At 41.1% G+C, this 16,396-nt stretch overlaps 1 protein-coding gene across 4 annotated transcripts in view; it reads left to right on the top strand.

The window, feature by feature from the left end:
• LOC117449043 (protein NLRC3-like) overlaps positions 1-16,396 on the top strand; it is a 66,190-nt gene that overhangs the window by 15,512 nt on the left and 34,282 nt on the right. For all 4 annotated transcript variants that reach the window (XM_071203678.1, XM_071203677.1, XM_071203676.1 and 1 more), the window contains exon 3: positions 3,724-3,831. In XM_071203678.1, coding sequence (XP_071059779.1) covers positions 3,724-3,831 — 108 coding nt within the window. The remainder of the gene's footprint in view (positions 1-3,723; positions 3,832-16,396) is intronic.

Here is a 16,396-nt window from a genome sequence, read left to right as displayed (position 1 = left end):
TGTGCTCAGGTCACCGGTTGGTTGTCCATAAACTTAACAGGGGGTGTTTCTGGTACAGACTAAAACATGGATCCAGTGTATTTGGAGATTCCCCTAATCTGTAAATCCCCATCACTGATTATCCCAATCACTTTAACCCATCTCATCATTTGATACAAGAACTGCATATATGGGGGGTGAATCATCTTGATTATAACCGCCTCACCTTTGGGAACGAGTATTTCTAAATCCTCCTCTTGTTGCTCAGCAACAACGTCACTGAAATCAACATATCTGTATAATCATGACACTCCCTCCTTTGAGCATATGCTCAATTAATATTGCAATGATTACCCTATTCTGCACAGGACATGTAAAACCCATAACGTTGCATTAAATAAATATAAGGCGTACACAAAATATCGTATGATGTATGGTTTTCTGATGGTATAAACACATATTCACTAAAATCTGCCATTAGCACGAAAAATAGTTTACTTGTTTCAATAATGGCTTTTGTCCTGGTATTATGCATCATTGTTGCGAAAAACAATACCCCTGGTGTCGCTAATGCATCTCAATAATTCTAGGATTAGAGGATTGGTTGATACTGCTGAACAAAGATATGATAAAATAATATTTCTCTAAACTAGAGAGAAAATACGAACTATTCTCACAGAGGGTGACATGCATGAAGGGCTGGTGCCCCTCACTCAAAATGAGATATTGCCGGTATTCTCCATTCTCATAGTCAATTACAGCTGTTCTATGTGCTTTCGTTGGGCCAGGTTGATCATCTGCTGGAATCAGTCCTCTTGTTTGCCACTGTTCCAACTGTTTCTCTATTTGATTCCATGTCTTCTGTCTTTTACTTGGAAAGGTCAAAGAATCTGATCTGATTTTTATCCTTCCCTTGATATCTGCAGTCGAGCCTGGCTCTGCGTGTGGTCTGATCTAAGCTTGTTTTGGTGACATGTTCTCTAACTCTTTTTTAGATCAAAGATTGAAGCACTAGTCCTCTGACTAGTACCTTTGTATTCCTTCAAAAATATCCTATGTCATCAGAATTGTTAAATCTGGGTATTTTTATTTTTTTTCAATTTATAGATTTTATTTTTTTTATGATATAACTTTTTTTTGTAAAATATTAATAAAGTTAATTAAAAGATAACAATTATGCAAATTTTTAAATCTGAAATGCTAAAATAAAAATTGTACAGTGTATGGTTTTGACTTTGAAATATGAAAATTAGAAATCTGGTGAAAATCTAAATCTACCGTGAACATTGCTATTGCTTTGTATGTCGGGGGCGGGAGATTCATGTGATGGTTGTTGGTCGCGTTGCTCGCAAAAAATCGCCAAGCTTCAGACACGGCCAGCATCAAGATTTTTTTATGCCTGCAGTGTAGACGGGCCGGAGCCTACACACGGCGGCGTGCGTTGACGCTTGGCGGTGGGCGTGTCTTGAGCTTGGGGAGTCAACGCGAGCAACGCGACCAACAACCAATCACATGAATGTCCCGCCCCGGACATACAAAGCAAAGCATTCATGCTACATCCATGCTGGCTAAATATACTGTCTATGCTTGCTAGCTGTCCATTCAAACTCCCCAAAACAGGCGAAAACCTACCAGTTTCACCCACTGTCTCTGCCACCTCCCCCCATGCCTGGCTCCTCCGGTTTGTATCCCTGTATGTAAAGAGGGACTGGTCATATAGTACCGGGTGATTCCCTACCGCCACGATCATTTTCTCCTCCATTTTTTGACATATGGGAAATAACTGCGGTCTGGCTCTCCCAACATAGTAACATAATTGATTGGCTAGCGCTTGTACTGTCAGATTTGCATACGCGGGATTTGATTGGCTGACACCTCCGTCGAGGCAGCAAAAGTAGAACATTGCTCTACTTTTGCAGCGAGCACCGCGAGAGAAGCTACGCTTTGCTCCCACAATGCAGTTCGGCGAATCGTGACGTCACCCCATTCAAAGTGAATGGGCAGAAGCGTTGAAGCGGCAACGCACGCCGCCGTGTGTTGGGGCCGTTAATGTCGGGGGCGGGAGATTCATGTGATTGGTTGTTGGTCGCGTTGACTCCCCAAGCTTCAGACACGCCCACCACCAAGCGTCAACACACGCCGCTGTGTGGACGGTCCAACTCTCCCATACACACCCAAACACTCCAGAGACGTGTTCCTTGTATATCTGGACCTGTAATATATTGATGAAAAACAGTATAATAGGGGACCTTTAAGTGAGGTTTTGAATGCAGGATGTTTACTGGGTGATTTTCACACTGTGGTATATGTTTATTTAAATAACTTTGTTGATCTTGTTTTTAGCTCTATTTCCACCTCACTGAACATAGTCCCTGTATGTGAACTGGTTCAGCTGGTAAGGCTGGTTATGAATCAAGAGGAGCTGCAGACAGGAAGGGGAGTTGAAAGTGAAAGTATAAAGTCAGACTTGTCAGATTGCCAGAAGCCATTTTACAGCTCGAGGAGCAGGAGGACAACAGGGTGAGTGTTAACACCAGGATCTGCTTTCTAACACATTATTTACTCTGTTTTACTGGATGTCAGAACATCAGCGTCCTAGAGTCCAGAGAGACTTCTACAAGTGGTGTGAACTGGTTTTATTTCCTGTTTTCTGACTCATCAAAGCAACATAACATGCGACAGCCCAGCACAGTCAAAATGGGGAGCGGCCTGTCGGAAGTCTGACTGATTTGATGTATTTTAACCAAGTGTTAAACTTTCCTGTCGGCTCCCAGACCGTAGTGGAGGAAGCAGGGGTGACTCTCTGCAGTCTTCCAGGGCCGAAGCAACACATTTCGGGTTCAATAACCCACTTTTCAATAAGGCAGACAGGCGAGCTCTTCTTTGGGAGGCCGTTGCATTTATTAAGGTCTTTGTTACAGATCTAACTTTGAAGACACTCGACAGACCTTTGCTGCTGTTTCGTTCACTTCAAAAACACACACCACCGCTCGCTCTCTCTCCCTCGCTCTACCATGCGCACACACATGCACGCGCCACCCCCCCTCTCTCTCTCTCTCTCTCTCTCTCTCTCTCTCTCTCTTAAAGGGATAGCTGCCTGACTCTGCATGATCCTAATATCATAACACAAGTGTATTATTATGATGGTTATGATTGAAACAAGTGTGTGTGTGTGTGTGTGTGTGTGTGTGTGTGTGTGTGTGTGTGTGTGTGTGTGTGTGTGTGTGTGTGTGTGTGTGTGTGTGTGTGTGTGTGTGTGTGTGTGTGTGTGTGTGTGTGTGTGTGTGTGTGTGTGTGTGTGTGTGTGTGTGTGTGTATGTGTGTGTGTGTGTGTCCAGTGTTCGTGGTTTATCTCCCAGACTGGAGAAGATGAGTGGTTTAAAAGATGAGGAAGAGGACACATCTTCAGTCTCCAGCTGTCTGTCTCTGAAGAGTGACCAGTCTAATCATCCACTCGTCTGTCTCTGAAGAGTGACCAGTCTAATCATCCACCTCTAAACTTCAGTAATGAACCTGGACCCTCAGACACAAAGTAAGAGTTTCTGCTGTAACCCGACCTGAAGAGGATCCAGTTTGTATGTTATCTGAACTGTTGTTTAATGATCGGAGTAAAGTACAGTAATAAAGTTTAAACTCTTGATCCCTGGCGTCATCAGCGATAGTAAATAATCTACATACAGACAGAAGTCAAAATGTTCTCTCTGAATGAACTAATGATGTTTAAAACATGTGTTGTTTCCACAGACAGAGAGCAGAGTCTCCAGTCCCCAGCTGTCTGTCTCTGAAGAGTGACCGGTCTAAAGAGTGGCTTCCTCCAGTCTTCAGTAAAGAACCTGGACCCTCAGACACAAAGTAAGAGTTTCTGCTGTAACCCGACCTGAAGAGGATCCAGTTTTTATGTTATCTGATCATTTGTGTGAATGCTGAGCAACAGACTATTGTTCTTCACATCTTTATTCTTCTACTTATTTCAACCGATGTTTGCCGTTTAACTCCTTCAGCATACTTTCAGCTACAGAAACCATTCAAATATTAAAATGTTCAGCTCCTTCAGGACATAACTGCTATGACTGTTCTTGTTTTGAACATTTATACTTTTTATAATATTCAGCTTTTTAAACTTTTATTTGTACAATGTAACTCAATGGGAGGAACCTTCAAATCCTCTTTTAGCTACACCGTGCGCAAAATGCTACTCACATACTTTCAGCTAGAGACTTCATTCCAACTTTAAAACGGTCACAAGGCATTCAACTGTTAAACTTGCATTCAGCTTTTTGATTTCTTTTACACTTTTTGAAATATTAAACTTAGCTTGGAGCTTGGTAAAGAGGCCTTCTTCAGATTTTAACATTAGTGTGCGCCGCTCGTTAAGTCTAGAGAGCTTTGATCTCAAAACAGAGTGGAGGAGAGCTTGAAATCCGCCTAAAAAGAAATGTTAAACCTGCCATAAGTCCCAAACCCTACACTCCTGTGACATCATTTGTTGATGAACATGTAGGAAAACATCTCTTAGGTTGAAAAATAAAAACATTTAAGTATAGAACTTTTAAAACATATCTATTGAGGGCAAGGATGTGACAAAAACCTTTCACATGAAACCCTCTCCTTTCACTAATCACTGATCACATCTCCATGGAAACCTTTGATCTCTGGACTCAGACACAGGTGTTCTGATTAGGAGCTCAGCTCAGACACAGACACACAGACTGGAGTTTAACACTGTCTCAGCCTATTTTATACTATCTGATGGAAACCTCATACACACTTTAACATTTTCCACATATCTTCCAGATTATTGGGGACATATGGTTGTAGTTCAAAAACATGCATTTAAAAATATTTTGCTGCTTTTCCCAGCGTGTTTACTTTCTTTTCTTTTCTTACTACACATTCAAGCCCCCACTGTTCATGTACCCTGTAGAACAGCCAGCCACACTACCTATTGCCAGGTGTGACTGTGGCTCTGTGTGACTGCATGGGTCTCTCAACTATAAGGTTGCCGGTTCCATTCCAACAGTCATCATGTTAATATCTTTATACCTTACTCACCGTTAGGGCTTTTTCCAGTTGACAGTCCACTTTATGTACAAACACACTGCATTAAGCTATATCTCCACACTTTCTGCCCTAGAAATGATTTTTTAATCATTTTTACCATTATTAAGGGGCTGCATGAGCACTTTTCCCCACGTTTGCAGCACTTTTCCTGGGCTAGAAAGTGAGGTGCTGCAGACTGTTCTCTGGGAAACAGTTAATGACACTCTCCTCCTATTTAAAACAGTTCCCCCGACATTTAGAAGGCTTTCCCCCATGTTTAAAGCACTTTTCTTGGTTTAGAAAGTCAGGTGCTGCAGCTTGCTTCTCACTACAAATGATTTATAATCATTATATTTGCATTTAAGTGATTTATTTTAGGCGTTATCAGGCGTTGTTAACACTTTTTTCCATGAAAATGATTTTTAATTACTATCATGGAGCTATATAAATCCATCTCCGGGTAATCCGGAGCACATTTGCACCTTTTACTATTTAAATGTATTTGTACGATATATTTTTGGCCTATAAAAGTGACATTTCTGGGTGATTTTGTCAGTTTATGGAGCTTAGCTCAAACATTCTGGAGGTTCCAGGCCAGATATGTGTGCTCACAGACGGCCTGCCAGGCTCACCCACCCGTGGAAGGAAGAAAAAAGTGAAAAAACCGGATAATATGCTTTTAAATAATAAAAAAAGAAATAATTTTTTTTGGAAAAAATTACTAAGTGCCCACCGCAGAAGCGACCAGACGTTTCCCGCGTCAGCCCCTTTTTCAGTGGGCTTCAGTTCCCCTTCTCTGAAAAATTGTATTCATCCATTTCACAGAATGAGAAACCCGGTTTTTGAGGGCTGTCTGAAAACACGGAGGTGATGTGTCCGCTCACCAAGCACTTTGGGTGGGCCTTATTTTGTGCCACAAAGACCCATCAGAAGATACATACATTGTACATTCAATATATATCTAAACACGCCTTTTCTCCTCCTTAACTCTTTCATGACTCATGAATCAATACTCCAACAAATACAGGAAATACTTCACGGCAGTTTGGTTTTCGATCGTTTCGATCGTTTCGTTGTTGTCGCATGCTACCCACATCTGTAAACAATAACGTACTCAAATAAACTGTACCTTCATTTAATATTCTCTAATAATAATATTAATAATAACACTCTGCTCTTTTGCCAAATCTCGTGGCTCAGTTTGGAACTTCATGTCCTGTCTGAGGGACCGATGAGAGTTTGCCTCTTTGTCAACATACTGGCTTGGTTCTGGATGCCTCAAGTGGAGATGGTTCTTGATGCCTCAGGTGGAGATGGTTCAGCTCGGGTTCTCTGTCTGTTCGATGGAGGAGGAGGAGTCTCCTGTGGTGAGGTCATTTGTCTGAAGGTGGGGACGTAGCGTTCTGAGAGAGAGAGAGAGAGAGAGAGAGAGAGAGAGAGAGAGAGAGAGAGAGAGAGAGAGAGAGAGAGAGAGAGAGAGAGAGAGAGAGAGAGAGAGAGAGCCCCGCATTACCTATAGCACACTGAGGTAAAATAAATCCAATCCTTTCCACTCCATTTTCCTAATCTTACTATCTGTCTTAGATGTTATATGCCATCTAAACCCAATTAATGGTTTAATTATGGTTTTGACTTTGAAATATGAAAATTAGAAATCTGGTGAAAATCTAAATCTACCGTGAACAACAGTGTATACCGAAGTGTATGAAATTATGTAAATGTAATAACTTGTGTTAGCCTCAATACATTTGTTTGCTTATTTGAAAGAGTATTATGTAAAGTTTCTTATCTTATAATTAGAAACCACTTGCAATTCTATCTCGGCGATGAAGCATGGGTTTATTTATAACACTTAAACATTAAACTTCAAAATGCTATTGAGTGTTTCCTCTATGTAATAATTCTGTACTACCAGCAGAGTGCGCTATTGTAATTTCCAGCTTAATCCTCTAGGGCAGGGGTCGGCAACAGGCGGACCGCGGTCCGGATCCGGACCCAGACGCCCACCTATACGGACCCGGAGCTATAATCAATACATTAATAGGGGATTTTTCGGCGCCTCCCGCTTTTTTAACGCTGATTTGGGTGATTTGTGTAATTCGTGGAGAACCGAAGAGTTTTCGTTTTGGGGGTGGGGGGGAGGGAGTCAGTCCGACAGACGGACAACTTCTCACTTCAAAAAAGAAGAAGAAATCTACACCGCAAAAATAATTAAACAAGCGAGTACCTGTTTTTCCTGGCCAAGGACAGGTTCCTTGAACACAACACGAGCGTAACGTGTCTTCACGTGGTATATGTCTCGTCTGAAAGGAGTGCTGACAGAGAGCACCGGAACGCCGCTCCAGCCCTTCAAATATTGCAGTACCCATAAGGAGCCGTACACATGCCGCAGTGTTTGCGTGGCTGTGTCTTTAGTTGTAAGCACAGTGGCGATCTGTTGTTATTAGCATCTGGTTAGCTAGCTATGCTAACGAATTTAAAGAGCTTTTCTACAACCAGGTGGAAGAGAGCTCTCTCCTGAGAGGCTCAAATAACCTCAGCTCAGTGAGGTTAAGGCACACCTTGATATGATCATTATAGTTATTAATGAGACTAAATGAAAAACAGGTATAACATACTATATGACAGCAACAACAAAATTGTTAAAAATAACAAGAATAGAGTTTAAAAGGGGAGTGATTTGTAAAATATCCAAAAAGGAAAATATGCTACAGTTCTGTTTCATATGGGTGTTGAGAGATGTATCCATAGATCTCTTAATGTTGCTCTCCAAGTGCACCAGATTGATGCTTTTAACTTCAATATTTAAACATTACACATATCCACAGTATTTAAGTAATGTTAATTGACAATAAATATTGTTGTTTTTGAATTGTACTTTCTTTATTTGATTGGCAGTCAGTTGTTGATTACATGCAGACGTTGATAAAGCTACAGGTCACTTCAATATATATCACACTAATTCATGAAGCAAGTTAGACATGTTGATGTTCCGGACCTTTGCATGGGGACATTTTCTCTAACTGGACCTCATTGAATTTTAGTTGAAGACCCCTGCTCTAGGGATTACTGTTGCAAAACTAACCTCTATTTAACAAGAAAAGCTTATTTTTCTTCTTAAGAATGGAAAGAAAATTACTCTAGGGAAGAAAATGACACTATGGTAAAACAACACAGCACATAACCGCCTAAACACATTTGCAAACTGGAATATTTAAAAAAAAACGCCAATACACACTTGCAAGCAGAAAAGAAACTTCCAAAATCAGATCCCTACAAATACCAAACTTCCCACGGTAAGATAACCTGTCTATTTTATAGTTCCAACTCTGCAAAGAAATATGATTTGTCCTTCTCAAGATGGAGTGCCTAGCCTCATGTGAGTGGGACTGGGTGTGTAAAAACAAACGGAGTACTTTCAATTAGTATTTCACGAAATGGTGACTGCCGTGTGGTTCATTGTAAACATGAGGGCAAGACAAGATGGCAACTGATTTTCCAACCTTTAACCTGAAGAACAAAGGGATTTGAAAACACCTCGTGGCTCTCACAGCGGAGTTGAAATAATGGCGAGGTGATCTTTAGTCTAGAAAATTCAACACAAAACAACACTGCAGTTTAAAATAACATTTCTATTTAGTTTACAATTATAAATGGGCCTCATACCCTTACGTCATAGCCCTCAACCCATATACGTAATGGTTTGACTTTAAGAGCCAGTATGGTTATCTCTTCTGTTTAAACACGCTATAATGGGACAAAATAGGACGCTATCCAAACACAATCAGCAGAATATCGTCTATCTAATGCACGAATGTTGCATTTCTCGTCGTAATCCACACGCAATGTCTGTTTGAAAACAGAAAATACAACCACTGAAAGCTTCAAACTTTTCAGGCCTTTTCCTCGAAAAGGACTTTTTTAAAAAGAAAGCCTCACACTGTAATTAAAACACTCACTCAACTTTGTTCTTGTCTCAAACAGTCCCGACTATTTAATGGCCTAAAACCATTCAAGTTAAATTAAAACGTAACAAGAAACACTTTTTGAAATGATTGCCCTCATCACACAAAGGACTTTTAAAAAAGAAAAACAGCCTCACACTGTCTTTAACACAAACACTCACTCCAATATTCTCAGCTTCCACTGTGATTGTGTTCTTTGTCTCAAACAGTCCCGACTGCTTAATAGCCTCAAACCATTCACGTTAACTTAAAACGTAACAAAAAACACTTATTGGAGCAATTGGCCTTAAACCGACATGTAATAACAGACAAACGAATAGCATGCAGGATTAAATATAAGAAAAAAGTCATTTGAATCTGCTTGTGACAAAACAACACCACGTTGTTATAAAATAACTATATTTATGAATTTAGGCTGTTTTAACATTAATTGCACAGCTATTTTCAGGATCCGCAAGCAGCCGTCCAACACACAGTCCTAAGATTGTCCTGCATAAACTATTGAAGAATTAGATTTAACAGGCTTCTTCTTACCGAGTTGTTTGAGCTCTCTGTGTGTCGGACGGATTGCCAGCGGCTCCGGGCAACAGCCGGCTGTGTAGTCTCTCCCGGTCTAACGAAAATCACGTCAGGGTCACCAATTGTTATCTGTGTTGGTTATTCTCGCGTCCAGGAGAGAAGCTTAAAAAGGAGACTAAATGGAGTCTCTGAGATGGTTTCAAATTCGTACTTTAATTAAAAATAAAGGCGCGGTTATGTTACAAACAGAATATTGTTCGACAGAAAAGCAGCAAGAAAAGAGAGCAAGCTCCCCCTTTCCAGCTGTTATATCCCTTCTGCTGGCTCCTCCTTGTGTGCGGGTCGGCACTGCTGGGGGCCGGCCCTCCACGTATTTAATGTCCGTTGTTACGCATATCAGAGGATACATACATTGTACATTCAATATATATCTAAACACGCCTTTTCTCCTCCTTAACTCTTTCATGACTTTTCATTTAACACATTCTAAATGCTGTAATCAATACTCCAACAAATACAGGAAATACTTCACGGCAGTTTGGTTTTCGATCGTTCCGGATGTTGTCACATGCTACCCACATCTGTAAACAATAACGTACTCAAATAAACTGTACCTTCATTTAATCGAAATTAATCGCATTTTTAATCAAATATACATATTTGACCTGAGAACAGTGAGAAGCAATTTTCACATGGATTTTACTCCAAGTGGTCTACAGTCCAAGTGCATGACATTAAGGATGTGGGCTATCTAAGCTAATTTACAGATGGCCCTGAGCCCAATAGAGATTGCCCTGAAAAATGCACGCGGACGAAATGGCACGAAGGGTTTGGGGGGCCTCCGTCCCCCTAGAAAATTTTGATTTTTGCAGGTCTTAGATGCTGTCTGGTGCATTCTCTAGACTGAATTATAAGATGAACCACCACAATATTATATTGTACAATTTCAATTGTATTCTTCATTTCACTTGTTTGTTTGATCTTGTTTGTGTTTGCTCGCTTGCATGCCCTGCATAGCTATAAGAAATACTTAAGTTGTTGGTCAAAACACTTTCCATCTGATGAAGGCAAATGCCTTCCCAGATGGACAAAAGAAGAAAACATTACATTCAGTTAAAACTGCCAAAACAAACATTATTTACATTATTATGGCCCCTGTTAAAAATGTTTGTAATGTTAACTACTGTAAGTTGGTCGAACGAATGCCTCCTCATCCGGAAGCTGACCAAGCAGACCCGAGCAGCAGTCGAGAGGAGCCGAGCGCATCCGCGAAGCACACGTCAGAGTTCCCGTTAGCCGGCAAATCTAAATATCTTCGGTCAAAATAATTTCCCTTTAGAGCAATACCGCTTCAGTTGCTCCACTTATGTGACAGACAAGAAGAGTATGTGACAGACAAGAATAGTCAACTCTAATGTCTAACACTTATTGTGGAGAAAGAGATGTCCTGTATGGGTTGATTGTGCGTTGATCTGTTGGTAATGCCTCGGGGTTCCGGTGGGCATGTAAACAAATGCATAATGCTGCGCTATACTTTGTGGCCTCATCCAGTTGCATAGCGACACTTATTGTGTAGTTGTCTTTTAATAAGCAGGTAGTCATATCATTAGCTAGAACTAGCTGGATCTGATCGATATGGACATAAACGCGAGTGAAGTCTAATCTGACGGGAGAGAGAGATCAGCTGCTGCTAGTGCTGCGTACCGGTACGCCGAACCGGTACTGGACTTGTAAAAAGTTTCGGTTCAAGTCCGGTTAAAACCGGAACGTCAGGAACCAGTACTTGGACTCGCAAAAAAACTGGCACTTACGTATATTCTGGTGTCTGTGGTTATTTAAACATTCCCTGATAAACGTTATTCAGTGTCAATAAATGAGTGCTAATCCCAGTGTGCTCAGTGTACAACATCACATGTCATTTCACCTTCGATTCACGGTTTGAAAACGTAGCGTTTCGCCACATGCTAATGCTAACCGGAAGTGAAGACTTTTCAGAATAAAAGTATTAAGTAAATAGTGTGAACTTCCGGATTTTCAGAATAAAACTGATTTAAATTAAATAGTGTATTTAATTCAAAATTACGCCATATCAACATTGATTTTAATTTCTAACAGTATGTATGTACATCACTATGTATGTAGTATGTACTGTTTAATGTAAACATGTAGAGTTGTAGAAAAGACATGGTGTACAGACAGTACAGTACACTCTGGCTGTACAGTCACTACAGTGTAGTGTATACTGTATAGTAGGTGTGTAACAGTGTAATGCGTATAGTCTACTCTACACTCTACCTTTCAGCAACGTTTTAGGGATTGAGGCTCAGTCAGCTCAGGGACTGTTTGGTTACTTTAGTTTGGTAAATGAAATACATGTTTGAACTTTGTAGTAGTTCACTGTAGTTGCTGTCATAAGTCATTTGTAGACTAAGTGGAAAAAAGTGTTTTTTTTTACATTTGTACTTTTTAGAGAAATGTAGACACAAGTTGGAAGGGAGCACAATAAACCTGACGAGTTTGAATTTGAGTTGATTATGAGTTAATGTTCAATTGATAATTAGCTCACAATAAGTTCACTTTAGTTACTCACACAACTTCACACAAGCCATGGGTTCAGGTCCGGACTTATAAGTCCGGACCTGAACCTGAACCTCTGGACTTGAGTCCGGACCTGAACCTGAATGTGAGTCCAGGTACGCAGCACTAGCTGCTGCTGACGAGTTGAGACTCGACACGCAGCTCTGCATAACCACATGCAGCGGTGAGCGGAACAAAACACACACTTCAGGTTAGAATATCACACGTAGCTATTTTAATTACCTCTCAAACTACCTAAACGAGTTATATATATGTTTAGTTTTACTGTCGGGTCACTCATTACTGGATCCGCGAGCTGCATGATACTGGCATAATAGATTGCCCGATTGGGCAACCAGCAGGTGAGGCTTCATTGCCCGAGCTAAATACTAGATGGCCCCGGGCCATCGGGCAGTCCTTAATGTCGAGCCCAATCCAGTGAGCCAGGGAGTTGGTTATTTTCTCAGACGTGGACTTACTTATCCTGGCCCTGAAACCAGTCATCTGGTTGAGTGTGGGTTGGGTCAGGGTGTAGTTCCTTGCACTCGGAATCGGGCTAACGTCCACGCTAGCTGCTACATGCTTTGCATTTAGGTGATACTTTAGGCTTGATGTGCTGCGGTGATATGCAAATTCTTTTTTGCATAATTTGCACACAACCGTGCTCTTGTCGACGCTTCCATCCGTCCGTTTTTTAAAACAAAATGTCCCATCCAAAGCGGTCTCATCAGCTTGTTCGTTCATGTTTGACTATTATTCACCGTGGTTTGTTGTTGTTTGAAGTCCCATGCTGAAGTCATGAATGTTAGTTGGTGCTCCAGTATAATCGGTACGCCTGAAACTCATCCAGTGAGAAACGTTCCGCTGTGCAAAAATAAGTGCGATTAAAATGCGTTAATGTTTTTAACGCGTTAATTTTTGTGTAATTAATTAATCTTAATTAACGCGTTAAAGTCCCGGCCCTAATAGTAATATCTCGACGTCTATAGTTGTAGTGTTGAAATCAGTAGGTTTCGGTGTGCAACATCATATCATATCGCTGCTAATTTCACCTCTATAGTAAATGGTATATTAGCCTCATGCTAAATGCTAACCGGAGATGAAGGATTTTCAGAATAAAAGTGGTTGTGCACAAGAACTTCTGGTTTTTCAGTATAAAACAGCATTTAAACTGACGGTATATTTAAGGTACTTTGTCATTAAAAACATTAATTTTAATTTCTAATACGCCGCACAGCTGTTCGCCTGACAGCTCTGTCCCCGGGCCCTTCTCACTTCGGTTAAATGGATTCCTTGCGTCCCTCACTTGCGTCACTTCATCGAAGGATGGTCTGGTGGTTCCTCGGTTATAGCTCCTCCATTATCGCTCCTCGCTCCTCCGGCAAAAATAAGGCCATTGGGATGGTACTCAAGATGGCGCAGACAAATCAACTTCCGGTGAGACCGAGACCAAGGAGCGAGGAAATTAAAAATAAGAAGTGAGAAGGGCCCCCGTTGTTTTCACAAACACCCCCGCCTACACATTTACTGACACAAACATTTGTATCATCTGTTGTAGACCCCAATAAATAAAATAAAATAAGAACTCATTCTCAAAAAAGATAAACGCCATTCTTAAAATGTATAAACGAACAATAGTTGAATTAATATTGATTAGAGTGCACAATAGAAATAAAATAATTGAGAGAAGAAAAAGAGATATGTTATCTATCAAAACCCAGTTAGATTAACATTCATTGGATTGCACACTTTGTTTGTTTGTGTGGATATGTAGCAAATTAACATTTTAATAGCACTTAATGACTGACTGAATGGAAATGACAATAAATGAAAATGTAAAACGAAAAAAGCGATCATAAAAATGTTTCCAATAAATGAATAATAAGTGGATGGATGGAGGATGGTCTGGTGGTTCTTCGGTTATCGCTCCTCCATTATCGCTCCTCGCTCCTCCGGCAGAAATAAGAGCCATGGGACGGTACTCAAGATCGCGCAGACAAATCAACTTCCGGTGAGAGCGAGGAAATGAAAATAGTCGTCCTGAGACGGGGCCAATGTGAGCGTCCATTCCAACCCAGTCTCACAAAAAAACGTGTAATAACTACGTTGGTCCACAAAGTAGGACGTAGTATTTCTACAAAAACACCTCTGAAATTGTAAGATCCCTACGTTTTTTTTCACCATTCATTCCAATGGCTGGCGTCTATGGGCCCTTCTCACTTCTCTTATTTTTCCTTTCCTCAAAGGCAAATTCCGGCAATTTCTACCGTAGTCTTATTTTCATGCTGCTGTTAATCTGGACAGCATATTCACAGACTCTAGCGACGGCGCATATGATTATACAATCAGACTATGTGCAATAAAAAAACATTATAACACATATGAGAGACGTTCTGCAGTAAGGAGGGGCGTTTCAGCGAAGACTGGTGGCTCTGACTTTTATGTATAGGTGACGGAGCATTTTTACTTGACACGACACCGTTCAACAATTCATTCTGCTTCACTCTTTTGCTAAAGATTTTTCACGACATCCACGTTCTTGTGACACGTAAATACTACGCTTCCTATGTTTTGGTGCGGACTGCGTTCACACCAGCGATGAACCGCTCCAGAGTTCACTTGCAATCGGTCCGAGAGCACCTATTTTAGCGGACCAGGGTCCGGTTGTTTAGTTCACTTCAGAGGTCTGTGTTCACACCGACCCAAATGAACCGCACCAAGCGGGTAAATGCACTAGGGTTCGATTCAACCGGACTATACAAGGCTGGTGTGAATGCGACCTAAGTCTATAACGTTTTTTTAAACGAATATCCGAATAACAAAATTGAAAACCGAATAGTAGGCCAACGACCGGATATTCGGATATTCGGATATTCGGGTGCAGCCCTAGTGTGCAGTATAGTACAGAACAAAGGCAGCAGAGTACAGCAAGCTAACATTATTTCAGGATATTTCAATATGCATTTATAGCATCATTATCAGTGGCATATAGGAGTGTAACGGTTCACAGAAGTCACGGTTCGGTTCGTACCTTGGTTTAGAGGTCACGGTTCGGTACGGTTCGGTACAACAACAAAAAAGCAAAAAAAAGTCCCAAATTCATAATTCCAGGTTTGTTGTTATTTATGTTTGAACAGTAGTGCACGTTTCAGTTTAAAAATAAAGAACTCTGACATTTTGAATAATTAACTGTATTAAACAGTTAAAAACAAACCATACACAGTACACTCAGGTGGCCATATTATCTATAATGGCTGATGTCAAACAAAAAGGTTTCATCAAGCTGTAAAACTAAAAAGGATGTCTTGAAAATATTACATCATAAATAATAAGAAAGTGTTTCAAGAGCACAAAGTCGTTGAAAAACATATGCCAATAGCTTCCGTTATTTATTTTTGGTCTCTCGGCTCTCATGTCTATTGGCTTCTTAAAAACAGCGGGGATCAGCTGTTGAACAGCTGTTGTCTTTTGTTGTCCGGTGAGTGGCAAATCTGGGTGATGCCTTCTGATATGATTTAGCATGTTTGGCGTGTGTTCCCATTAGCATACCGCACCGCTGTAGAACTACGCCGACACACCGTCCTCGTCCGATCCACCACTCGCACTCCATCGTTATTGTAGTCCACAGGGAACCCGAAATGTTCCCACACAGCTGATTTAAAAGAAGCAGGTGGGTGGATACTGCCCTGAATTACTTTACCTGCCGCTTTGTTCATCTTTACGGCCCGTCCACACAGCGGCGTGCGCTGACGCTTGCCGGCGGGCGTGTCTGAAACTCGACCAACAACCAATCACATGAATCTCCCGCCCTGACACACAAGCAGCGGTTTGATTGGCTAGAGCTTGGACTGGCATATGATTCGATTGGCTGACGCTTCTGCCGAGGCGTCAAAAGTTGAACATTGCTCAACTTTTGCAGTGAGCCACGCCAGCTACGCTCCGCGTCGCTTCCCACGATGCATTTCGGCTAAAAGTGACGTCACCCCATTCAAAGTGAATTGTGAAGCGTCAACGCACGCCGCTGTGTGGACGGGCCGTTAGTCGCACATGTGAGGGAGAGGGGGGGCGGGGTCGGTGTGTAGCGTGCTGCAGCAGCAGTCTGCTCTGCACGCAGGCTTCCTCCAAGTTTACAGTAAAACAAACTGGTGGTGTGACCAATGACCATTTACAATTATTAATACTATTACTATTATTAGCATATATATATTTATATATATTTTGGTTGAAACTAAGCCAGAAAAAAAAAAAAAAAAAACATTAAAAAAAAATATATATATATAAATAAAATCGATTTTTAAAAATAATATTCGATTATG

Source organism: Pseudochaenichthys georgianus, chromosome 7, assembly GCF_902827115.2.
Source record: "Pseudochaenichthys georgianus chromosome 7, fPseGeo1.2, whole genome shotgun sequence".
Lineage (NCBI taxonomy): Eukaryota > Metazoa > Chordata > Actinopteri > Perciformes > Channichthyidae > Pseudochaenichthys > Pseudochaenichthys georgianus.
Note: the sequence above shows the minus strand (reverse complement) of the source record. Positions and strands in the feature narration are given on the sequence as shown.